General features: G+C 42.5%; 1 protein-coding gene and 1 long non-coding RNA gene across 4 annotated transcripts in view; one reads left to right on the top strand and one right to left on the bottom strand.

The window, feature by feature from the left end:
• PRUNE2 (prune homolog 2 with BCH domain) overlaps positions 1 to 8554 on the top strand; it is a 190499-nt gene extending 181945 nt beyond the window's left edge. For 2 of the 3 annotated variants that reach the window (XM_039544599.1, XM_039544598.1), the window contains one exon: positions 7280 to 8554. In XM_039544599.1, the coding sequence (XP_039400533.1) occupies positions 7280 to 7313 (34 nt within the window). In that variant the 3' untranslated portion in view covers positions 7314 to 8554. Of the gene's footprint in view, positions 1 to 452; positions 492 to 3056; positions 3105 to 7279 lie in introns of all 3 variants that reach the window. The other variant, XM_039544597.1, reaches the window with a different exon arrangement.
• LOC120408077 lies at positions 316 to 23836 on the bottom strand. Its single transcript, XR_005600408.1, has 3 exons — positions 23795 to 23836; positions 2410 to 2562; positions 316 to 465 (listed from the first exon to the last, which is right to left on the bottom strand). It is a non-coding gene; the product is annotated as an uncharacterized LOC120408077 (long non-coding RNA).
• Between the last annotated feature and the right edge of the window lie 876 nt (positions 23837 to 24712).

Raw genomic sequence — 24712 nt, 5'->3', positions numbered from 1 at the left:
TGATTGAGAGAGGTTTCCTGTGCATTTACTTTTATGTAATTTCCTGTCTTACTTCCCCCTTCGAGCTGTTGAGATCAGCCTCCTTTGCAACTAAAACCTACTAAACTGGAAAAATCCTTGTCTTGGCCGAGGCTGCAGCTAATGTAATTGTATCTGGTAGAGCAATGGAATGTTTTCAGCTTTATCCAGCGAGCATGCCTCAAACCCCTGCTACTTGTATGTGTCTGCCTCCAGATGAGCTCAACAAGGAGTTACAGAGTAAAAGAGGGTAAAAGGCAGAAATGACGCAATATTGAATATAAGAACGTTAGGGACAGTGCAGAAAATAGAGTGAATATTTTAGAAGCATGTACCTTACTTGTTCTTTGCTTTGCTATTGCTCTGCTTCTCTCTTATGCTCTGCTTGCTTCTTCTTTGTTTCTTCTCTACATCAATAACTTTTACTCACGCAGACTGGATGAAGAGCTGAGGGAAGCATCAGAAACAGCTAAGTAAGACAGTTTTCAGCTAGCTGCTGGCATTACGTTTACTTGGTTTACAGGAATGATTGGGTGAAACCACATTATGTTTGCCACTGCAATGAGATCATCAGTGCTTCAGGGCTGAGCCCTGGTACCTCTAGGCTTGGCAGTTGATAGCCCCAGCACCTCTGGGCTTGCTGCATCAGTTATGAATGTAAAACAGTTGCTTGAGCCCTGGCATCTATTTACTTGAGCCCCAGCACCTCTTTCATTACAAATTAAGCACTGAAAATCATTATCTGAATTACTGTATAAGGATGCCACATTCGAGAATCCATTTCCTCCTCTCTCACAAAGGTTTTGCTCTTGACATCAGTGAGTGCCTGACCAGCAGGGACCTAGTTTTCTGTGATAAAAAACCCAAATTCTCCAATAAAACATAACCCCCCACGTTTTTCTGTGATTAAAATGAAACGCTGAAGTTTAACTTCCCTAGACACAATATATATAGGTATCAGTTGAACACAATGGTTTATTGAACCCTGTTTATCTGGTCTAATTGGGACCAGGGTCAGCCCCAGGTTGCGGGGCTCAGACTGTCAGCCCCGGTTTGGTTAATACGGAGAACCAGATAATGGAGCCTCAGATAAACAGGGTTCTGCTGTATATGTTTTTAGTTTTTCACAAAATAAAACTAAAGATTCTTTGTGAAAATGCAAATTCCACATTTTTCTGCGGCAAACTGATTTCTAGGATCCACCTACCCCACTCATTAGATGACTTACTCCATGTATAGTATGGAGTTTGGACACTTTTCAGAAACAAAAAATTCCACTGATTTACTCAGTTAAGCTGGACCATGATGTACTCAAATTGCCAGATGGGTTGACTGACATACCTTAAACTGCGTACACAGTAAATCAGTGGTTCAGCTGGGGATCAGACCCTAGTACCCTTCTGGCTCCCATGCCTTTGCTCTGACCCTAAGACACACTCAGACAGTATGGAAGAAGAGCACTGTAGAAATCCCTAGAGACACACAACACTTCACTTTCACCAAGTTATGGGGAATGAGAGTGGATACTATGATGACAAAACCTCAGTGCCGCCCAGAGGATTCAGGGGGCCTGGGGTCTTCAGCGGCGGGGGGCCCCCGCTTCGGCGGTTTTCGGCGGTGGGGGGTCAGGGCGGAAGGACCCCCCACCCCTGAAGATCCGGAGCGGAAGATGCAAGAGTTTTCCGGGGCCACTGGAGCGAGTGAAGGACCCTGCTCCAGGGCCCCCGAAAAACTCTTGTGAGGGCCCCTGCGGAGCCCGGGGCAAATTGCCCCACTTGTCCCCCCGCGTGGCCCTGCAAAAACTTTTAAAATATGGCCTGTTCCAGAGTTTATCTGGGATAAAGCAATTTTGCAGTGTTCTGGCAAATGGGTCTTGAATTAACTGCATGATCTTTAGCCAGCACAGCCTTAAAATACAATCCTGGTTTTCCATTTCAGATTCATAACTATATAGATGGCTCAACATTGCCATTTCTGAAGAAGTTAAAATTTATCAAAGACATTAATTCAAATTGCCCTTTTGATGATTAAACTGTTATTCCAGTGCTACACCAAAAGATAGATGATAGTGTATTTTTTTGGTAAAGTCTATTTTTTTCTGTGCACATTAGTCGTAATGTCTCTGAAGAAGGAGGTTGCATCTGCAGGGCCTATCTGACTTCTTTCCCTACTTTTTTGGAACCAGCCACTGTTTTTGAAGATTCTCTTCAGTCCCCCTCTTTTTCTTTATGCAGTTTACATTTTCAGCCATGCAGTTTTATGTCTGTTGTATTGATTCCTGATGCCTTCTCATTTGTGGTCAGACATTCCCATCAAATCCTTTTGAGAATTCAGCCTATATAGCCACAGAAGAGAAAGCTGACATAAAAAATCCAAAATACTTGTATTCACCTTATATACACCAGCTGTTAGTCCTGGAGAAACTTGACTGACTCGGTGCCTGTAGCAAAAACTCACATTTAAATCTGTCTTGTAAACGGCAAATATCTGACATTTGTGGGCATGACACATCAGGCATGTGCCATCAGGGATTTACCCAGACACCTAAAACAGGGACAGAAGAAGAACACGGTGAGAAGTGGGACTGCATCCATTCTATTCAAAACATCCTTCTGTGGGCTGTCAGCATTCCGTATGTGCCAAATAAATCAGGATACCTGAGAAGGAAAACTGCATGGGAGAAAATTGCTATCTTGTTAATAACCTTTCCTGTGTAGGTTGCAAATTATAGCACAGGAAGTGCAGGGGGGACTGGAGAGGCATGTGGGGACATTATTGTTAGGTGTACAGAGTCTGTTTGTAGTACATGTCCCATCCACAGTCAAATATGTTCTAAGGAAATAGCCATAAAAAGACTCCTCTGAGTTAATCAGTGTAATGTACACACTGAACTGTTATATTCATGTTAACATCGTTTTATGTTATTGCCCAATCACCAGTATTCACTACAGTTAGTTACATCCCAAAATATAATTTCATATTTTAAGAGAGAAATGCAGAGAAAATGTTTATTGCTGCCTATTTTCTCTTGAACCCAGAACTAGCTGCCTCTCAAATGAGCCAGAAATGACTTCTATGGAGCAGGAGTAAGAATTCACAACTAATGACAATAATATTGTAATGTTATGACCATGCGGTTTGACTCTGAGGGCTAGGTAAACTCCATATCATTTGTTGCAAAACCAAATGCTTTTCAATTTTCTTTTCAAGAGCCTAATCCAGGGTGTTCAAACAGAAAAAATGGTGTTTCATTGCTGCACTCAAGATGATTGAATTGTACGTATTTATAGTGCAGTGGAGTTTAAAATGTTCTAGCTGCTTTCCAAACAGAGGCAAACACAGTCCTTGTCCTGGTGACTGTACAGGTTTAAATATGGCAGGTGGGGTGGGGGAAATTGGAAAAGGTATAAAGTGATCAGGGCGATGAAGGGCACGTCTCACTAGTTACAAGTTTGTTTTTCAATGGCACATTCCAAGCTTCTGCTACAAAGCTCATTGAAGTAAATGGGAGTCATTGCATTTATTTTAATGAGCTCTGGATCAGGCTCTAAATTCCCTTCTTCTCTTGATGTCCTTCACAGCAATCCCTGACTTCATTTCCAGTGTGTTTATGCCCCTCCTTCCCAAAATTGGACTTTGGGTAATGGGAGCAGTTCAATAATCAGTCACAGTTGTTAACATTGAGACAGTATTTTGGCACACGGCTCCTAAAGCCACCTCATAACTGAAGTAGGCGAGCAGAGGGTAAGACTGCGGCCCATCCTGTATGGCTGCAAAGGTATGTAAGGCATGTAAGGTTCTTTCTTGCACTGCCAATTCCTGTCATTGGTGGCAGCCAGTGATGGGCAGCAGGTTCCACAGAGCTGCTACGTGCCCCACCTGCACTGGTGGGTGGGAAGGGGTGCATTATGGGTAGACCTTGGCTATACCCACCCAGTGCACTGGGCTGTGTAGCAGTGTGTTATAATACTGCACCAAGGATAGACCCAGCACTGTTTAATACCTTCACCAGAGCACTGGGAAGACCAGGATGGAGGTTGGGACACTCAGGGTCGCAATGTCCCCTTCAGACTGCTCCAGGGGCAGCACAACAGCTGCTGCCTGGTACTTAGGGTGAAGTATAACATCATGATCTTGTCTATAATGAATTGGAAATGTGCCAAAACAGGGAATAATGGGACTTTTCATTATTGTCACTGGGTTTTTTTATTCAGCTGTATAATTCAGGGAAAATATAGATTCTACCCTTAAAACAACCACTTGGGCCATGCAAGAATTACCACTTTTGTGTGAAATTTCATTTAAAATTTTGCAGATTCATTTTGAGCAGCTTCATGGTCCCACAATGTTGCTTTTCAATGAAGTTTTACAATATTTCATTGTGAAAACTAATCTTTATTGAAAGAAAATTCCAAATGTTAAAGGGTTTTCCCCAAAAATGTCAATTTTAAAAATTAAAATCAAGAAAATGGACAAATTTTCTAAAATTAAAAAAAAAGAAGAAAAAAAAAAGATTTTAGTGTAGCTATAAATACTTTGAACAGTTCCATTGACTTCCAGTATCTATCAGCTGTTGAACCTTTTACCCTAACATTGCTTTCACTATTTCACTTTGGACTAATTATACATATCAAAATAGTCTATTAAACTCATTCTAAATCACATCAACAAAAAATGGGTCTCTAATGTACAAAACAGCACTCCCTAGGTGTTAACTCCTAATTCCGGAAGCAGTATAGCATTACTGATTCATTGAAAAATTCTGTTCTATTAGTAGCACAATTATAAATAAGCAAGCAGATAGGACTCTGACTTCCCATGGAGAACTGAGATGTGGAATAAGAAGGAACCATTTTTATATAGTCGCTTTTCAGAATAAAACTGTACTTTAAACTGTCTCAAGGTTGTACCTGGTATCCGTGGCAGAACCAAGAATAGAACCCTGGCATGCAGGCCTGTCCACCTATTAAAACACACACATATATTTTTTTCCCCCCAGGCATAGGATACCTAGTTAAAACTTAGGCTTTGTCTATACTACCACTTTTGTCAGTAAAACTTTTGTCGGCCACGGACGTGAAAAAACACCTCCCTGACCGACATACGTTTTGCCGGCAAAAGTGCTGGTATGGACAGTGCTATGTCGGCAGGAGAGGGTCTCCTGTTGACATAGCTAACACTGCTCATTGGGTGTGGTTTAATTATGCCAGCAGGAGAGCTCTCTCCTGCCAGCAAAGAGCGGCTAAACAGGAGATCTTACAGCGACACAACTTATAGCTGTGCCGCTGTAAGGTCCGTAGTGTAGACATAGCCTCAGTCTTGGAGCTCTGGGAAAAAAATGTGTACCACTATCAAAACAGATTTTAAAAATAATAATGGGGCTTGACAAAAAAGCAAAAAAATGTTATGGCATCACCAATTTTTCTGTTTTCCACAAAAGCAAAAGACTGTTTTTGCAGCAAAAATGACACAGTTCATCAGTGAGAACATCAAATTTTCATTGGGTCTAATGTGTGAACATTTGGGATGAATTCTGAGCTGAATTGCTATTTCTCATGCCAAAAAAAATGTGTGTCCATTTTCCAAAATGGCAAAAATTCACCCTTGTTCATAAAAATTAATTCTTGCAAAAATCAGTTTTCACCCATAAACACCCTCTCATTGACATTGATAGTTTTGCACAAATCTGTTCAATATCCTTTCTGCTGAAGCCTCTCTGGAGTCTGCCCAGCCCTTAGCTTGTTGTGTTTTTTTCTTTATATCCATTTGCAAGGCTTTTGTCTGGTGGTGTGCTCCCATGTTTTCTGTTTTGTGGTTTGAATGACAACTTTCTTTTTTTTCCTTTAAACAAAGTATTCAGTACGCTGAAGCATTTTGCATGTTTTAAAAACAATACTGATCTTGTGGGAACATAAATATGCAGTATGCCTCCAGGAGCGCTTTACAGCACTCTGTATTCTACAAAGAAAAATAATGATCTAATGTGGTGGTAGCTCCTTATTCTAAAGAATACCAATGAAACTGGGGGATGGATTCATCAAAGGCATAATGGGGAGATATTTTTCAGATTTTTAATTTTAACTAATAAATGCTACTCTTATTACAATTAGAGACACCATCACTTACAGACAGGTATGTTGCTGATTACTGGTGCCCTGATTCTCTTCTCGATTTGCAAAGATAGAGGGGAGCAAAGCTGTGTGGGATGGAAACAGGGATATGGAAGGAATGAACAAGAGCTTCATAGAATACTTCTCACATCCCAAATCTATGATGCTCCCCTCCTAAAGAACACTGCAGGGCCAGGGCACAACCAGAGGTTGGACAGGGGGCACATTCAGGGGGTCGGAGGATGGTTTGGATATGGGGAACTTCTGCTGTCCCTGGCAGGTCCCTCAGGGACCCAAGAGAATTCTCATTCACCAGCCATACAGGAGTTAATGGTGGTAGAAGCATCCATTCCAGGGTTTCTGTGCCTGTCTTTCAGAGGAAGAAATGTATACAAAGGGCATAGCCAACGGATGCAGCAGAAAGCATGGCAGGGGGAAGTCCACCCTTGCAATGAACCTTGCTGTATTTTTAGAGATCAAAGCCTTTTTAAAATAAAACACTGGCCTTCTATAAATATTGACATTTAGGAATAACTATTAGTCTAATCATTTCTTCATTTTCATGGCAGAAAGTTCCATAAATAATGTCTCTATATTATTCCTTTAAGGAATCTAGCTCTCTGCTTTAAAATGATATAGTACAAATATAAATCTACATTCACTTCCATTTATAAGTATATCTCAGATTTCAGTAATCAACGTGCTCGAGCAAATGGATGAGTTGCCCATCTGTGCTGGCAGGATATGGGGTGTCTGCATTGCAAGTTTATTTTAAATTCCAGTAAATATGACCACATTGCTGCCAGGGCTTCTTTGAGATGGATGGCAAAAATGTGTTTCTGGATACATCCTTAATGAAGCCAATGTGTAGCCTAGTTTCTCCCACCCTCCACACTTTGGGCCCAATTCTACTCCAGCTCAATCAAAGAGAATTTGGCAATTGACAACAAAGGGAGCAGCATCAGGCCTTTAAATTTTCCATATTAAGTAGAAGCAAGATAGGGCCCAAAGGGACTGTCTGAAGTATTTAACACTGAAGCATTGAAGTCAATGAGCGTTCTCAGCACACTGCAGGACTGGAACCTCAAGACTGGGAAAAGAAGTAGCAATGTGTTGCATAGCATTGACTTATTGTTTTGTTTATTTTAAAGACTTGATGTGACGCTGCAAAAAGAAAAACCATAACTTCCAGGCACTCGAAGAAGAGGGGTTGTCTGGATTTGTCTCTCTGACGCAGAAGGCCATGGAGGAAGGGGCAGTTTGGTTCATTTCCTTTAGTTTTATGATTAGCTCCGTGCTGTTCAGAATTTCTGAAGAAAGCTAAGGGCCCGACCCTGTTGCCATAGAGGCTGCAGGCTTTGGCTCTCACTTTGTAGATTATCTTCAGAGGTATCGTTTGCAATAAGAAAATGGATTTAGCATTGTTTTATGTAACTGTGTATATTTTTAATTTAAAAATATCAGAGTTAACCAACAATGTGCCTCATGGGTAATTCAGTGGAACCTTCACAAGGGAGTAGTTATGTTTTGTCTTCAGTATTTTAACATTTATGCCTATCTTAACAAAGTGATATTATTACAATAAACACTTAGCTTAGTTTGTTTCACAGATTAGCTATAACACTACTGTTTAAAATACTTCTAGAGAAGCTGCATATTTTTCTCTGACTGTGTTGATAGCTCTTGCTGTCTGTGAAACGCTACTTGTTCAGGTTGTGCTACTGATAACATTACATAATCATTTGCTTGGCCAGAGAGAAGCCTAATTTTTTAATAAATATTTGAATTATTAACGAGATTTCTCAGAGAGAAAATAACTAATTGAAAGTTTTATTTTAGTAATTGAGTTCAGTGCTTTTATTTTGTAATGTCAGTCTTTTTTTTAAAGTGATTAATATTCTAAATGATTATCTCATGATCTAACAGTGTTGGAAAAATTAAAAAAAGCAAACTCAGTATATCTAAAACTGTGATAATTCAAAACGGCATCTTTAGCTCAAGTAAGACAGGCTGATTATTCCAGGTTTGTAGTATTAACACAGAAAATCCTCAAAGTGCTAAATAAAATATACAAATCTATAGCGTGGTGCCATGATCATTCAATGTATTTATCAAAATAGTCTGAGAATATATTTTATATCAGTAAAGTAATGATTGAAAAGCAATTTGAGTTATGTAGCAAGAGAACTCACCAGAAAATAACCCCCACCCCCCAAAAATAACATTTATTCACAGCTGCTATATCACATTCTGGTATGTAAGACATTACAGCATGGCCGTGTGCTAAACATGGGAAATACTTGCTGTGGTGGTGATGGGTAAATGTTGATTTTTTCTAATGGTGACCACTGTATTTGCATAACAGAATGCAGGGCCAGCCTTAGGATTTATGGGGCCCTATACAGTATTATTAAACTGGTGCCCCTATGCCTGATGGTAGCCCGGGCTCTCATGTGTATTTTAGATAAGGGTCTTTTGAAGGCTTTATTTAAAAAACTGTATGTCTGAAGATCCAAGTATTTAAGGCTAAAGATGAATACTCAGATTGTGCATCTAAAAAATCTATGCAAGGATTTTTTAGAGATGTGATTTTTATCATCTTCAGCAACACACTAATGAACAACTTTTAAAGCAAAATTTAAACTAAGGTCCTGTAGACTAACATGTTCTGAGTAAAGTAAATGTGACAGTTATGCACAACTGTTTGTCAGTGAATTCAGAAACTGATGGTATATACCTGGGGGTTGGCAAATGCCTGTTCAATGGCCTCATTACCACTTGAATGGCTCTTTAACAGTTTCAGTGTTGTGCTAATAGGTCTGGCAGGCTGGAAGGCTTTTTCACTTTTAAGTACTAGATCCCCTCTGGAGGAAGACTCACCAGGCTGCAGCAGCCAGCAGTGGTGGGAGCCTGCAGGAAGGGTCAGAACAGGGATAGGAAGAGGCACGAGGGTGCCCCAAATTTTTGGGTGCCCTACGCAGCTGCATATGCTGATATGCCTGGGGGCGGGCCTGACAATGTAATTGATAACCAAATTCATTCTACTTGTCTCTTTCAAACAAGAGAGTCTGGTAGTAGATGTATAGATCCTGTAGGAAACACAGAGTTTGGAATAAACATGGTTCACCACTCAGAGTCACTGTTATGCCCCAAAATTCAGCACTGATTTGGCTGAAATAAGCAGATCATTGTAGGAAGCAATTCTAGATGCTTTGTTCATCTCACAGCTTACATGTGAACTAATTCTCAGCATCCTGTATTAGTAATTAACAGAAGAGAGAATCACTAGACTGAGAGCAAAGAGGTTAGTCAGGACAGAAATGATGTGAGAATTGTTCTTAGTAAAATCTAAAGTGAGAACAGAATCTGATCTGTTTTTGTCCTATAGCAAAATAAAATCTACATTTTTGTTTTAAAGTGAGCACATCTCCGTCTCTGTAGATTATTCTCTTATATCAATAATGAGTCATACTGCAAACAAGAGAATGAATATCATTGTGTGCCCATTTGTTCAGCTACTCTAATGCAGATTAAGTGTCAGAAGGACAAGAAGTTGCCAAAATCTTACTTATCTACCACCAAGCAAACCTGAAATGTCATCACATTAATAGGTTATACCAGATAATATATTTTATCTCTGCTTTCTATCAAGTCCTGTGAATTTTCACAGGGAAAGGGCCCGATCCTACGAGGTGCTGATCATCAATTCCTGTTAACTTCACAGTGACGAGCCCAAAATTAGTATCCGGTTGTTTGCCCAATATTCCAGATATTTGAGTCTTGGCTTTGATATGGCTTACAGAAGTAATACTATTTAAAATACTGGAGATAAACGCTTTATTTAGGAATTAATATTTGTGTTAAACTTCCAGATGTTAATTAAGATTAATCTGGATATGAATAATTAAAAATGCATAACAGCATGAACTCATATCATCTGTAAACCTGCAGTTAAAGCAACCTAGAATGAGCTGGATCACATATATTACACTCTGGGGGACAGAAATGTTCATGGAGGGTGAAATTTACTCCGCTGCAGGGCCTCAACAGAAATCCGATGCACCTATTTTCAGAGCCCGATTGAGGCTTAAGTGCCATGTAGTCTTGCACTGGCCCTCTGCATAGGAGGTGAATTTCACTCTAGAGGCACTTTCATGCAAAACTATTTGATCAGTCGGAGCAGACTAATTTGATAACGGCATCTGGTGATGGAAAGGACACATTTAAACCAAATGTCATGTTAAAAAAAAAAATAGGACTGCCAATATGATGGTGTAAAAAAGATCACTGTGGCTTAAAGAAAAGGTGTGGTTATCTTTGCTCATTAAAAATATATTTTTAAAATATATTAATGTTCTGATATAGCAACAATATATTATACTAACAAGTATATGCAATATCTAACCAAAAAATCAGTGGTTTGTTCAAAGAGGAATATTGTATTAGAATTGCACAAGTGTACTCTTTTATACACAGATTTTTTTCCCTACCATGTATCAGTGCTCAGAGCAAGATATAAATTAACTTACGATTTGTTTTGTTAAAAAAAGAAACAAACAAAAAACCTATGCTCACTAAATTGTAGACTAAGCAATACAAGGATATGTAATATCACTGTATGTACAATATGTATGTCTGATTCAGAAATAAAAAGCTGCAATCCAGCATTAAAAGTGCCTCATTTCAGCACTGCTCCAAATTTTTTGTAGCTCACAATGTTACAGGTTATTCTGATAGCTCTGATGCTTTCCTTCCATCATTCACCATAGTCTATGAAAGAATTAGCCACTTCACTCATCATATTATTGTAAGTCATTACAAATAACTTTACCTCTCTCCCCCTATCTTCCTTTTCTCTCTCTGGCCATCTCACTTTCCCCACAAACTCCTTGCAAAATATTCATGTTTGGGTTAAATAAAATTTTCAGGTGCTCATCCAACTCTCCTACCACGTGTCCAAATCCTCATTCCACTGAAGCTAATCACATTTATTCCCAAAGACTTGGCATAGAAAGAAAACAGGACTATCTCTGCTAAAGTCTTCAATTGCTGTGGCCCCTTGATACTTACAGAGGAGCACAGAAGGTAAAGAAATTGGCAGTTAAGGTCCCCTCCTACATGTAGCTAAAATATGGCAAACCTTGGGGATGTACAGTTATGTGTTAGGATTTCTTTGCTTTGGATGGGCCTTCTCTAGAATCTTAACTCTTGTTAGTATTACTGTTGTAGTTTAAATACTTTGTTTGCAATTAGTTATTGAGATATGATAATTATGGACCAGTTATAGACTAAATGTTGTAGAGAGAACCCAGATATAGTTTCTGTAATAAAACACTCTGCAAATACTTCAAAATGCATGATGACTGTTTATAATAATTGATAGTACATGTATATATGGTAGCTAGAAAGGTATCAGAACTCTAAACTGTTTCTTTCCCTTTTCTTTTCTTCTCTACAATATCTGATATTTGACTGTTCCTAATAATTTTGCTAGTGTCAGGCCACCGATTGATGGATTTAGTATCTGTGGACATTAGTGCAGTGATAACGTCTATTTGCACATGGATGCCAGAGAGAAATAGAGCAGAATCCTGATTATCCAAACCTCCCGCTAATTTACTGCTAAAGTGTATCCCTTTTCTATTAATCCCCAGTTATCCAAACATATTTTGTGATCCTCAAGCAGCTCAGATATTTGGGATTCTTTGGTTTTTTTTCCCCCTAAAGCCTGATGTGAATCTAGCGTGAACTTAGTTACACTGTTAAAATGTGAACGCCATCTATTCTCATTCCTTTATTGTTTCTTCAGAAGCTGAAAAAGCATGTTTTCCTTTACCACAAACTTTGCTTTGAATGGCGGTTTCTTGTGAATTAAGTTTGTAGTCCAAACTTGAAGGGAAATATATCATGGTGAGTGCAGTGGATTTAACACTGCTATGCTCTTTCCCTGACTGCATTAATTTTCTGCCTCCATGCTTCCCAATGATTTATATTCAGGTTGATTCATTCTTTGATGCAATAACAGAAAATATTGAGAAGTGAATTGTTTTCTGTGATGGACAAAGAATCTGAGCTATGCTATACCTTCTAAGGCAAGAACCTGCTATTACCAAGTCAGCTTTTGGGGCTTATAGTCATACAGTTAGAGTAAAAGTAAGTGCCAAGACTGATCTCAATTTTCATTAAAAATAAAAGTAAGTTTCTAACACTCTTCATTGTGGAGATAGCTTCAGAGTTGACAAATCTTCTGATTTTAGTGCAAGTCACATGAGTTTTTTGTCACACAGTAAAGCTCAACAACAAACTCTAAACTCTCAAAAAACAAAGGCAAACAAAAAGCTCAAAACATTACAGGAGCGTCATGATTTTCAAGACACTTGTGATTTTTTGGGCTCATGATTTTTGAATGCCTACGTTTGCAATACTGCAACTTTCAAAATATGAGCTAATTGACTAGTGCAGGGCTGCTCTTCTACACCTACAAAATGCATGGCCCAGTTTTCCAAATTCCATACCCAGTTCAGTTGGTCACTGAGAGCAATGTTTCCCAGTCCCCTACCGAAGGCAATACAATCTCTGTCCGAGACAACTATCTATAGTTGTGGTTGTGGAGCCAACCTTGCTTCTTGCCACAGAGTGGGTAGTATAAGAAGCAGCCTAGTATGAGAGAAAGGGAGTCCTACATTCTAATCCTGGCTCCCCCTAGGACCCTAATTAAGTCACTTATCCTTAGTTTCCCAGCTGTAAAATGCACATTACTACTCCTGGATCTTACTTTTTACTCCCCTACCTCACAGAGTGATTGACAATTGCCTAATTAATATTTAGGAAACAATGAGGACTTAAATCCATCAGCATGCATCTAAATACCTCCACTGACTAGGGGAGTAACAGGTTTATTTGGAAAACTGTCTTTTAAAAAAAAAAACACCACCCTGGCTCATGATATAGGAGACCTCCACAGCTGTAAAACAGCAGTTTTACACTTCACTTTATTTATCTCTCTCATGCTCATGTAACAGAAGTATATAAAGCACAAGAACCCTTTCCCTAGCAATACCTTCTTTCCAGACTATCTAATTCCTATTAACCCTCCTGGTGTGGAGGGATGCCCTTTTATAGGATTTTTCCCCCCAGCATGCCTTCCTTCCTGTGGGCTGGCTGTTTAAATTGAGCAACGTCAAACAGCTGTAGCCTTAAAGTAGCTATTTTGTAATGGGCTGCTATTTCCTGTATCTTTTTCTCTTCTAAATGTAAATGCTTTAACTGCCCTTTTTGCTGTGTTTTCCCTTTCTTCATGCTAAGGACATGACCTGTTCTCTTTTTATTCTGGGGGTTTTCCGTAGGTGAATGCAAGCAGGGCTCTGGGGAGCCTTTCACTTCTCAAGTTTGTAGTTAAAAAATCAGCAAGTTATATGTGCCTTTCAGCAATGAGATTTTTTGCAGTGGAGGCTTCCAGACTAATTTTGTTTTCACCTTAAAAATATGCAGCGATAGATGTGATGATCTGCATGTAAGTGACTTAGAAGTCAGCTATTTCTTTTGATAAAGAAATTTTATTACATAGAACTTAAACTATTGTTCTGCATGATCAGCTATCTGTACTCAAGAGGCGACCAGAAATAGAATAGCAGGGGAAATACTGAGCTCACTGATAAAGCATTTGTTTCCACAGCTCCTTCCTGCACTGTGCCTGGCTCAGGCTGGTTTTGTACCCTACTGCTTGCTGTGGAGCAGTAGAGCCCTCAGGAAAAGTAGATACTCTCATACGTCCCTTTTTGAGTTAACCCCAGCTTCCTAAAATGCTTGAGCTTCGTGCCTCCCGTCTGTTTGCACACGGAGAACAGCCTGTTCCAGCAGAAGTGGGCGTTTGGTGGCCACAGCATGCTGCCCCTTCACCCCACTCCCCTAGAAGCTCCGTCACAGTGACATTGTTAGGATTCCAGCTCTCTGGGGGCAGAGGAGCCAGCGAGGCTCCTCCAGAGTCTCCCCTTCACAAGTGTGCAAGTAAAAGTAGCCTGAAGTTGTACTAACTTGTGCTTCTTCCTCCTCCCTAGCTACTGCAATAACCATGCTATGTGGGAGCTGCGCAAGGCCGGAGTCCTTGGGTGTCCTCTTGATGCTCCACCTGATTCATGTGGAACCCCTAAGTGCCACTGCAGGTGGCAAACTATTCCTTCTTCCCCCAGAAGAATGAATATGAAATCGAGCTTTTGTTTCTCCAGTGTTTGCTGTTCCCACTCAGAAGGGTCTGTGCTCAGACAGTATTAGAGATTAGCCATGCACCATATCCATTTTTATATGGGTATAAGTCAAATACACTCAAGATACCATAAATGTTCATTACACCTGCTTTCAGAAGGGTACCAGATGGAACGGCTGAGTCACAGTGGAAATGAATTTTTTTTTTAAAGAATAAGTCGTATAGGACAACTTTTTCTCTTCCTCAAAAATATTACTATCAAACTCAGCTTTATTGAATTAAAACCAAATCCCTATTGAGTCTTATTCTACCCAAGTGTAAATTTCAACCTTTAAATAATGAATAGGCCTTGTGCTGGCCCTCTGCAGAGTTGTGAATTTTATTCAAACACTTATCTATTGAGTAAGGAAAAAACCCTTGTGCAATGAGTATTATAGAAATCTACTCACAGCATCTATCTCCTTTTTTCCTTTATGGAAATCCAATGTGCATCATGCAATCAAATCAGAAAAAAAGCTAAAGCCATTAAAAACAGGTGTGTTTTTTAAATGTACTGCACTAAAGTCAATTTCTGTTCACTCAATGTCAAGATTTTATATAAAAATTTAAGGGAGTTCTAATTTATTAGCTTTACAAATAATTTCTATAGGCTAAATCCTGCTTTTATCAACTTCATTAGCAAAACTTATTAGTATCAGTGGAGTCAGAATTTGGCCTTGTGTTATCATGGTGCATTCTAATGTGTATAGTTTATATTGCATCAGTTCTGAAACAGAAAAATGGAATACCAGTAATTATATTAGATAGCAATGCCAGGGGCGGCTCTAGGAATTTGGCCGCCCCAAGCATGGCGGCATGCCGCAGGGGGCGCACTGCTGGTCCCGCGGCTCCGGGGGACCTCTTGCAGACGTGCCTGCGGAGGGTGCGCTGGGAGGGCGGCAGGTGGCTCCGGCGGACCTTCCGCAGTCATGCCTGCGGGAGGTCCGCTAGTCCCGCAGCTCCGGTGGACCTCCCGCAGGCATGACTGCGGAAGGTCCGCCGGAGCCGCCTGCCGCCCTGCCGGCAAAATGCCGCCCCAAGCGCGCGCTTGGCGCACTGGGGTCTGGAGCCTGCCCTGAGCAATGCTAATACATCATTAACATGTAATTATTCTACTTTATCTACCCTTTCACATTTCACACGCATGCTATTAATTCTGATTCACTCTTGGCAAAAGGTTAATGAATCTTTTACCTACTGGTTGCCAGTTTGAACCCAACTCAGATTGTGTCAACTGAAAGCTGTTACCGTCTGAAAAATGTTTGACCTGCATTAAATGCTTGGTGGTCTCAGACCAATGGACAGGTGTCCATATCGCAAAACTGGCACTAATGAGGATCCTTATTAACACTCTGAGAGGTGAAGGATGAGGTGTAAAGAATGAACTGTTGGTTCTTTCACAGTCAGTCCCTTCAGCTCAGGGTTGAGAAATATTGGTGGAGTAATGCAGCGAAGTTTGCACTGCTGCTTATATTTTATTATCATGACATTCTTCAGGGATGTGCAGCGAGCACTCCTCAGTAGCATTAGATTCACATGCAGAAATCATTTACAAAAATCTCCTTCCTGATATCTAGTCAGATAAACAAAAACACCGCTCCCCCCACACACAAATCTCTGAACAATTCAAAATGTTAGAAATGTCAATACCTAAACTTCTTGCCTCTCTGGTAGGTATTTCAGAGTCCACAGAGTGCTTCCCATACAGCTCCTGAGGCTCTAGATGTAAAACTGTCTCCCTCGAGGAAGGAGGAAGAAGTGAGAGAGAGAAAACAAGACTATATAAAAGCATTGGCTTATGACAGACCAGCATTAAAGTCAGCAAGAGCCTGTAAGATCTTCATCTGCTCCTTTATTCTTTTGAGGTTTTGGTAGAGTTTACATTAAACCATCAACCTTGGGGGAATGGAGAGGAGAACTATAGACTATTAATGAAGGATTTAGCCTTTGGGGATAAAAAAGGGAAGAAATATTTACTTATCAGAGACTGGGAAGTGGGAAGAGATGAAGGCAACTAGACAGCAAGAAACAGAAGAAGGGAGAGAAGGCAGGAAATAAATGACTACTGGGAAGATGATGAACAGAAGTTGCGGGGGGGGGGGGACCCAAAACAAATCAAGAAAATACTAATAAGGTCCTGTTTACACATGAAACTTAGATCAGCCTGGCTTTGGAGCTCAGGTTTGTGAAAAATGTTGTGCCCATTGACCTAACTACCATCTCTTGGAGATTACCTACATGTGGATTATTTACATGGATGGGGGGGGGGGGGGAACCCTTCCATCAATATAGGAAGCACCTATGCTACAGTGGTGTAGCTGCAGCTGTAGTACAGACATCCTGAAGAAAGAGTGAAGACAAAAAACAGGGAACTAAATACAGAAAGGAAAGAGCAAAATGCAAGACATGCATGAGGAAGCAATGGAGATGGGCATGAGAGAGATGGTTTTATGAAAAGAGAGATACACAAAACAAAGGGAGAACAGTGAAAAGAATGAATGTCATTCAGAGGCACAGTAACAAAGGGAACGTTTAGCACTAATTGGCACAAAAAGTTAACTTTCCTCTGGCACATATTGAATCAATAGGGGCTTTTGCTGGACAAGCCTGAGATGGTCCCCATCACCTGAGGAAGTCCCTCCATTTTCTTGTCAGGAGAATGCTCTGGGCTATATTTCCTCCCACTAACAAATGATCAACAGGCAGGGAAACTTTATGAGCAAGATGTGGTTTAGGCAACTCACCTGATACCATTCACCTTTTAAACTGATCTAGCATTAAGAGGTGTGCTTCACTGCTCTGTCATGCTTAGGGTTGCCAGCTTTCTACTTGCACAAAACCGAACACCTTTGTCCTGTCCCCTGCCCCACTCCTCCTCTGAGACCCTGCCCAGGCCCCGTCCCTTCTCTGAGGTGCTGCCCCTGCTTACTCCAACCCTCTGTTGCTTGCTCTCCCCACCCTCACTCACTCTCTCATTTTCACTTGGCTGGCTCAGGGGGCTGCGGTATGGGAGGGGGTGAGGGCTCCAGGGTGGGCCAGAAATGAGGAGTTCAGAGTGCAGGATGGGGCTCTGGGCTGAGGGAGTGGGTTGGGATGTGAGAGGGGATGAGGGCTCTGGCTGGGGGTGTGGGCTCTGGGGTGGGGCCAGGGATGGGGGCTTTGGGGTCAGGGGCGGCTCTACAAATTTGGCCGCCCCAAGCAATCATGCCCGGGAGGCGCCCCCGAGCTGCAGGAGCAGCGGAACTGCCGCAGGCATGACTGCGGACGGTCCGCTGGTCGCGCGGCTCAGCTGGACCTCCCGCGCGGTTCGCTGGTCCGGCGGCTCCGGTTGAGCTGCCGCAGTCATGCCTGCGGGAGGTCCAGCTGAGCCGCGGGACCAGCGAACCGTCCGCAGTCATGCCTGCGGCAGGTCCGGTCGTCCCGGGGCTCCGGAGGACCTCCCGCAGGCATGACTGCGGCAGGTCCACCGGCGCAGCCTGCCGCCCCCCTGGGAAAGGGCCGCCCCAGGCGGGTGCTTGCCCCGCTGGGCTCTAGAGCCGCCCCTGTTTGGGGTGCAGGAGGGGGCTCTGGGCTAGGGGGTGGAGCCAAGGGGGTTGGAATATGATAGGGGTCTCTGGGCTGAGGCAGGGGGTTGGGGTGTGGGAGGAGGTATGGGCTGTGGGGTGTGGGTTCCAGGGTGGGGATAGAATTTAGGGGTTCAGGGTGTGGGCGGGGGCACCTGGTTGGAGTGTGCGGGGGGTGAGGGCTCTGGCTGGGGGTGTGGGCTCTGACGTGAGGCCGGAGATGAGGGATTTGGGCTGGAGGAGGGTGCTCCAGGCTAGGACCGATGGGTTCAGTGTGTGGGTGGGGGGGCTCTGGGCTGGGGCAGGGGGTTGAGGTGTGGGAGGGCTCTGGGTGGGAGTGCAGACTCTGAGGTGGGGCTGGGGATGAGGGGTTTAGGGTGTAGGTGGGTGCTCCAGGCTAGGACTGAGGAGTTCAGCGTGTGGGAGGGGTATCGGGGCTGGGGCAGGGGTTTGGGGTGTGGGTGTGTGTGGGAGGGCTCAGGCTGGGGGTGCAGACTCTGGGGTGGGTCTGGGGACAAGGAGTTTGGGGTGCAGGAGTGAGCTCCAGGCTGGGATCGAGGTTGTTCAGAAGATGGGAGGGGGATCAGGGCTGGGGTGCAGGAGAGGGACAGGGGTGCAGGCTCTCGGTGGCACTTACCTCAAGCAGCTCCCAGAAGCAGTGGCATGTCCTCCTTCAGGTTCCTACATGGAGGCACGGCTAGGCAGCTCTGTGCGCTGCAATGTCTGCAGGTGCTGCCCCCACAGCTCCCATTGGCCGTGATTCCCAGGTAATGGGAGCGGCCCTTGGGGCGGGGGAAACGTGCGGAGCACCCTGGCTGCCCCTACACGTAGGAGCCGGAGAGGGGACATGCCGTCTGCTTCCCGGGAGCCACACAGCGTGGAGGATATCAGGGAGCCTTCCTGCCCTGCTGTGTGGTGCCGCCAACTGTCGAAAACCAGATACCTGGTCACCCTAGGGAAAACCCATCTTCTTCCTGCCTGGGTCAAAGGGCTCAGGCTACTGTCCTGTTGCTCTTTAATAATGATGCTCATAGATAATTAATGAACTATATAACTGGAAATGCCATCACAGGAACACTGAAATGCCGTACACACAGAACCCTGCAAGGTTGGCAGCTGTGTGGCTGAAAACAAATTCTCCAACTCCACGGTCCTTATAAAAAGGAACCAACAAAATTGTATATTGTGCCCTTATACTACACAGCAGCGGCAGCTCTTGTCTTTCTCACACACCTCCTCCCCCACTATTTGTCATCCCTATTGTATCAGGTCTCACTTTGGGCCTGGAGGCAAGGAGACTACGCCTGTGAAAGAAAACAAATCTACCAGAAAGGGTTTGTAGACTTGGGCTTTCAGATTATAGCCCCTCAAGGCAGGGATGTGTCACTGTTTCACCCCTGGCCTGATATGCCATGCAGCCCCAATAAAGAACAATAGCATGTCACCCCATTGGTCTGAGTGGGAGTTGCACTGCAATAATCCATTAGCTATAATCACCAAAAATAGTCTTAGTTTTGATTAAATGTTTTTATTACTGTGAGTCAGTTATTTTATGCTACAGTATGAGGATTATCTGATGATTCATTCTAGCCCTGGTTATAAATTACTCCCACACCCATCTCAGTGATGTGACTACAATTTTTTAATACGCATTAGCCCTAATTAATCCCATTCACAGCAATACCATGCAACCTAGTAAGCTTTTCCATTGGAAAACCACCCCTACACACACGCCATCACAGCTGTGTAGCTATAACGACTGTGTACCTTCAGAGATTTATTTATCCTATAAATAGCATAAACGTTTGAAAGATTATTACCACGGTGACTGGTACATCATTTTCTTTGACACTCTGAAATAATTAAAAACTTTGTATATGTGTTCCATGTCAGTGCTTTGTAAGCCTGAAGGTATCTATGTTATAAGTTGTCTGATTCATAGCTTATCTGGGACGTACAGGAATCCCTCAGCTTTGCTCCATAAATCAGTGGCTCAGACCAGCCATCTCCAAATGAGCAACGATGAACAAGTTCACGCTCTCTTTTACAATCTTTGACCTACCATACCCTCCCCTCAACCTCTTGTTTGTTCTAATGTAGAACATAAGACCATATACGTAGAGCCCTGTGAATCTGTGGATAGCTGCGGACCATGTTTGCAGATTGTGGATGGATGAGGATCCTAATTTTATATCTAGAGCCCTTCAAATCTGTGGATATCTGTGGACCATGTTCGCAGATCACAAATCGGATGCAGATACAAATTTTGTATCCACGCAGGTCTCTACTGTGTCTCTGGCCGACATTCCTTCTATTCACTGTCCTGTCCTCCCTTTGTTTTGTGTATGTCTCTTTTCATAAAACCCATGTCTCCTTGACCTATCTTTAAATGCCATGTTCATTTATATTGCTATGAAATCCCCAATTCAGGAATCCAAATACTACTTCATATCCTTCTTTGGTTTTTCTTCCAGCAAGTCTAGCTCCACAATACCATTCTATGCCATTTTTCATGCTGTAGTCTCTAAGATTCAAAAACAGACTCCAACGAGAGACTGCTGAATTGGAATTAATTTGCAAAATGGATACCATTAAATTAGTCTTAAATAAAGACTGGTAGTGGATGGGTCATTACAGAAAGTAAAACTATTTCCCCATGTTTATCTCCCCCCATCCTCTCCGGCGCACCACTGTTCCTCACAATGTCTTGTCAACGGCTGCAAATGGACCAGTTTGATTACCACTACAAAAAGTTTTTCTCTCTCCTGCTGGTAATAGCTCACCTTAACTGATCACTCTCATTAGAGTGCGTATGGTAACACCCATTGTTTCATGTTCTCTGTGTGTATATATATCTTCCTACTGTATTTTCCACTGCATGCATCTGATGAAGTGGGTTGTAGCACACGAAAGCTTATGCTCAGATAAATTTGTTAGTCTCTAAGGTGCCACAAGTACTCCTGTTCTTTTAAAGATTCTGTTGACAGTTTAATGCAAACTCTACTCAAACTTGGATAGAAATGTGTCTTTTTATAGCTTTAAGTCATTTGCTGTTCTCAAATAGACACTTTCTGAATGACTTCGTCATTGAGGGAGACTGCAGTACCATTGAGGTCTCAGGAACAGTGTGGGAAGCTCCTTCAGTGTTCTGCTAACGACCTGGGGCACCTGTACTTACTAATTGTGAAACAGTGGAGGCTGATGACAACTGAGAATGCGTTGGCAGATCTGAAGTCTGAGCAGAGCCATTTTAAAGCAGCTAGTAAAGTCCACTTAGGCAAAGTTGTCCCCACTTCCTGTGGGGCGTGCTGCCGGTCCCGCGGCTCCGGGGGACCTCTTCCAGACGCGCCTGCGGAGGGTGTGCTGGCAGGGCGGTAGGCGGCTCCAGCGGAGCTTCCACAGTTATGCCTGCGGGAGGTCCACCCGAGCTGCAGGAGCAGCGCACCCTCCGCAGGCATGCCTGCGGGAGGTCTGCTGGTCCCGCGGCTCCGGTGGACCTCCCGCAGGCATGACTGCGGAAAGTCTGCCGGAGCTGCCTGCTGCCCTGCTGGCAAAATGCCACCCCAAGCGCGCGCTTGGTGCGCTGGGGTCTGGAGCCGGCCCTGGCTAGGTGGGCTCTGGGAAAACATGTCTAAACAACAGAGAGTTCAGGAGGGCTGTGACACTGAGGCTGGGGTCTAAAGCTAATGGACTGTAGGTCCAAGAAGAGTGTCAGACATGGGGTCTGCACTCAAGAGACCCAGAGCTATGAACAGAGACCTGTAACTATCCATACCTAGAGGCCCTGAGAAGCAGATGGAATCAAGAGATTGGGTCCCCTTACAACAGACTGGTGTTTGTCCAGTGAGGGGGACTGGGATAGGTTGTGATAATGGTCTATATTTATTTCTTATCTAAAGAAAAGCACAATTGTGAAAGTCTTTAGGAGTGTGGTAGAGAATAAGGTGGAATGATAGATCAAACTTTAGTTTTTGTAAAGTTTTTTTTGCTATTTTTGCTGTGTTTTTAAAATTGTTTTACAATCAAAGATTTTTTAAAATAGTGTCACTTTTTGTGTGGCCCTCAAAACAATGTAGTGCACTTGATATGTTATTAAAATATAACTTGGACATAGTTTCGGTTTCCTACAGGATGAACAAGGCAGTAAACAAAAATAGTCTTGACAGCATTTCAGAGAAGGGTGTGAGAGAAAGAGTGGTGTTTGATAAACAGAGGACAAACAGGAAGGAGAAAGAAATTCTGTGTCCCAGCTCTGTAAAACTCAGTCACAAACCATGTATGGTGAAAACATATAAATCTATAAAATGTCCTTGGCAGAGTTCATATCCCCACTATGAATCAGTCTGAGCTGTTGAAAAACTTCAGTTTTATGTCAGCCATTGTCCTTTTTGGAGAGTATGACCTTTCTAAAAATTAAAAAGACTCAGGGATCCCAGCCTAAAAACCAGATCACACAGTTTGGGCACTCAAATGAATACACTTGCAACAAGAGTTGGGTACTTACGTAGCCATTCACTTGCCTAAAAACTGTATTTAGTTTGAAAAATGGTCCCCGAATCTCCATTCTGCAGTTTGATGAATGTTGTAACGAATCCATGTGCTGCAAGCAATAGCTACAACGGCTAAATGAACTAGATAAGTCACACACTCCTACTCGATAGCATGTAAATTACCACGTGGTTTGGGGGTAGGAGGAAGAGAGAAGCTGGCTAGCATGTCATCATTGCCATTCAAAGAAAGGGAAGAATGTTATCATACACGCTAAGCAAATATTCTGCACAATTGACATTTTAACAAACTTTAGAACCCTCCCTTTCTTTAAATTGGACATTAGCATTTGGGAAAGGGGTAGGTTGAGGGCTGACAAGGCTCTTAGCCCTGCTGTAGAGGGGGGTTATTTTTATGATTGTGTGCTAATAGGTAGAGTCCTGCAATGGGACTGGGATTCCATAGGTCCCAGAGAACCCGCTACCACAATAGCAGGAAAAAATGTACTGTGTTGCAAGCGGGATTGGGTGGGCAAAAAACAAACACCACCCCACCCCACCCCCGAAAAAAACCAACCAACCACCAAAAATACAGACTGCGGTAATTTGCAGGAAAACACTAAATCTCACATCAATTTATCATAAACAGAATTTCAGCAATGTAGAGCAAGTGTCTCTCAAGAAAAATAAAGGTTTTAATACTTAAGTAAGGAGTAGAAAGATTTGATATCTTTTATAACAAGATGCTTTAAGCAAGATTTGTTTTATTCTTTTAGTGGTAAAAATTGTATCTGAATTCAGTTTTCATATATTAACTGACTTTTTTTTTTTTTAAACATAGCATGGGGGAATCTAAGGTTTTTGTGAGTGAAAGTGAGATAAGAATGCAAGAAACAATGAAGGAGCAGGAGGGAGTGGGAGTAGGTATTGTGGGCAGGACAGGAGAAGGATTTAAAAAAAAAATATAGTCCTGTGCAGGGCTCTACTGGTGGATATTTGTTACCCTAGGATACACAGTCTGTATTTTTTTTTTAATATTGTGACCTGTGAATGATATAAAAGAACCCAGAACATAGGCCTGAAGCAGACTCATGTTATACATTAAAATAAGAATAAGCTGTCAAAGATGAAACTGCGAATGATGCAGTCAGTTTAGCTTTATATGATTGGCATCTGAAATATTCATGTGAACTAGATCAGTTTGATCGCTCCATAGAATGTTGTTCAGGAAGAGGCTCTACTGCATTTTCAAGTATTCATTTGAAAATGCAAGTGGCTTCTCAATGACACTGCACTATTAAAGGTGGTAGGCAGAGGAAGTGGTAGTCTTTCAAGCTCCACCCATGTGAGTCACCAGAAAGAGATTCCACTCACCACATTGTGCAGATGTTCAAAATATGACTTTGTGGCTCTCTGCATTCCACTGGGCTCCTCCTCATTTGGGCTTGAATATACTTAGGGGTTCTACTGAGCAGCTTGCTGAGCTTTTTCTTGATTGCTGAAAGAAAAAAAAAAAAGGTGGTAGTCTCTCACAGTAAGTTTGCAGCTCTGTGGTCCTTCCTTTCTTTCCTTACATGAGGAATGGAATAGTCAACAATATAGACATTTAAAATGGCCAGTCACTGGGCATCTGAGTTAACATTTTAATTATAGGAATGGGGCAGGTTGTACCACAAAGCTACTGGTCCAGGCTCTCTGTAAAAATCATATGGACATCTCTGCATCAGTTACACCCAGTTCGCCTTTTTGGTGGTTTTCTTCACAACACCATAAACTAGACACTTTCATTTAAAAAAAAAAAAAAAGTAAGCTGAGACTCTGAAGAACAAGATACCAGCACTTCTCTGAAGCTGTTACCTCTGGGCTGGTTGGTTCCGAGACTTGATTGTAATAATAATGGACCAGGCTGAGATTCTCTCTCTCTGCCCTCTGTGTCAGGTTAAACAGGCTGGCATGGGATATAAAAGGCCTCTAAAATCCTGGATCCAAACAGGAAACCATTCCCCTGGTGCTGGAACTGAGGAAGACCACTGTAAAGCTGCCTTCTGAGGACCCAATTACAAGCTCTGGCATGGTGGATATGTTGGAGGAAGGAGGGTTGGGATGGGACTCCAGCAGGTAGCACTGAAGAGATTCGGAGCAGGGCTTCCACCCATAGGGCAATGCAGAGAGGCTGCCATAAGTTTGACTGGTTCCCAGGCCTGTCCAGTTATGACAAGTACACAAAGCAGTCCAGGATCAAGAGGGTGCAAAGGTAGCTTAAAGCCTTCATGGCCCCACACATACTGAGCT

Source organism: Mauremys reevesii, linkage group 6, assembly GCF_016161935.1.
Source record: "Mauremys reevesii isolate NIE-2019 linkage group 6, ASM1616193v1, whole genome shotgun sequence".
Taxonomy (NCBI): domain Eukaryota; kingdom Metazoa; phylum Chordata; order Testudines; family Geoemydidae; genus Mauremys; species Mauremys reevesii.
Note: the sequence above shows the minus strand (reverse complement) of the source record. Positions and strands in the feature narration are given on the sequence as shown.